Source organism: Triticum dicoccoides, chromosome 4A, assembly GCF_002162155.2.
Source record: "Triticum dicoccoides isolate Atlit2015 ecotype Zavitan chromosome 4A, WEW_v2.0, whole genome shotgun sequence".
Lineage (NCBI taxonomy): Eukaryota > Viridiplantae > Streptophyta > Magnoliopsida > Poales > Poaceae > Triticum > Triticum dicoccoides.
Window position 1 is genome coordinate 624,522,038 of NC_041386.1, and position 565 is coordinate 624,522,602.

Genomic DNA, 565 nt, shown 5'->3' on the forward strand with positions numbered 1-565 from the left:
GACTTGAAACAGGCTACTCCGGCTGGCAAATAAGTGGCAGCAAGCTCCCCACAGCACACTTGTCATCATCAGGTTTCTCTTTCTATACTTGGCATGTAAACCTCGGAGTCATTCACTTATCCTCAGGATACGGTTTCTCGCGGTCGTCATCTGCACATCCAAAGTGGCGATTCTGCTGATAAGAGAGCCCTTGCCATCTTTGGCGGGACGCAAGAAGGCATCTAACTCTGCCACGATTTCTTTTTCTTTATCAGCATTCATCAAAGCTTGGCTGAAAGACTGCAGTGCAGCGATGAGGACAGAGGAAGTTTCTTCTGTGTCCTTGGGATCATCATCTTCAGTTTCTGATTCCTCCTGCTACAAAGAGGGATTTCAGTGTAAGCAAGAAATTGAAGTGTATGTATATATACAAAATTGTGCAAGGCTACAGATTATGATGATACAACATCAATTTACTTTAGCTCTTACTACAAAGGTAGTGAAGATGAAACATGATACTGTTCCACAATGCCATCTCAGTTCCATCTGCAATCTCAGTTCTCTGTGCAGCACTGTATAATATGAT

The 565-nt window shown here is 43.2% G+C and overlaps 1 protein-coding gene across 3 annotated transcripts in view; it reads right to left on the reverse strand.

Annotated features, from left to right (window-relative positions):
• Nucleotides 1–6: 6 nt before the first annotated feature.
• Nucleotides 7–565, reverse strand: part of LOC119287462 — a 2,195-nt gene continuing 1,636 nt past the window's right edge. For 2 of the 3 annotated variants that reach the window (XM_037567014.1, XM_037567012.1), the window contains exon 2: nt 7–354. In XM_037567014.1, coding sequence (XP_037422911.1) covers nt 109–354 — 246 coding nt within the window. In that variant the 3' untranslated portion in view covers nt 7–108. Of the gene's footprint in view, nt 358–565 lie in introns of all 3 variants that reach the window. The other variant, XM_037567013.1, reaches the window with a different exon arrangement.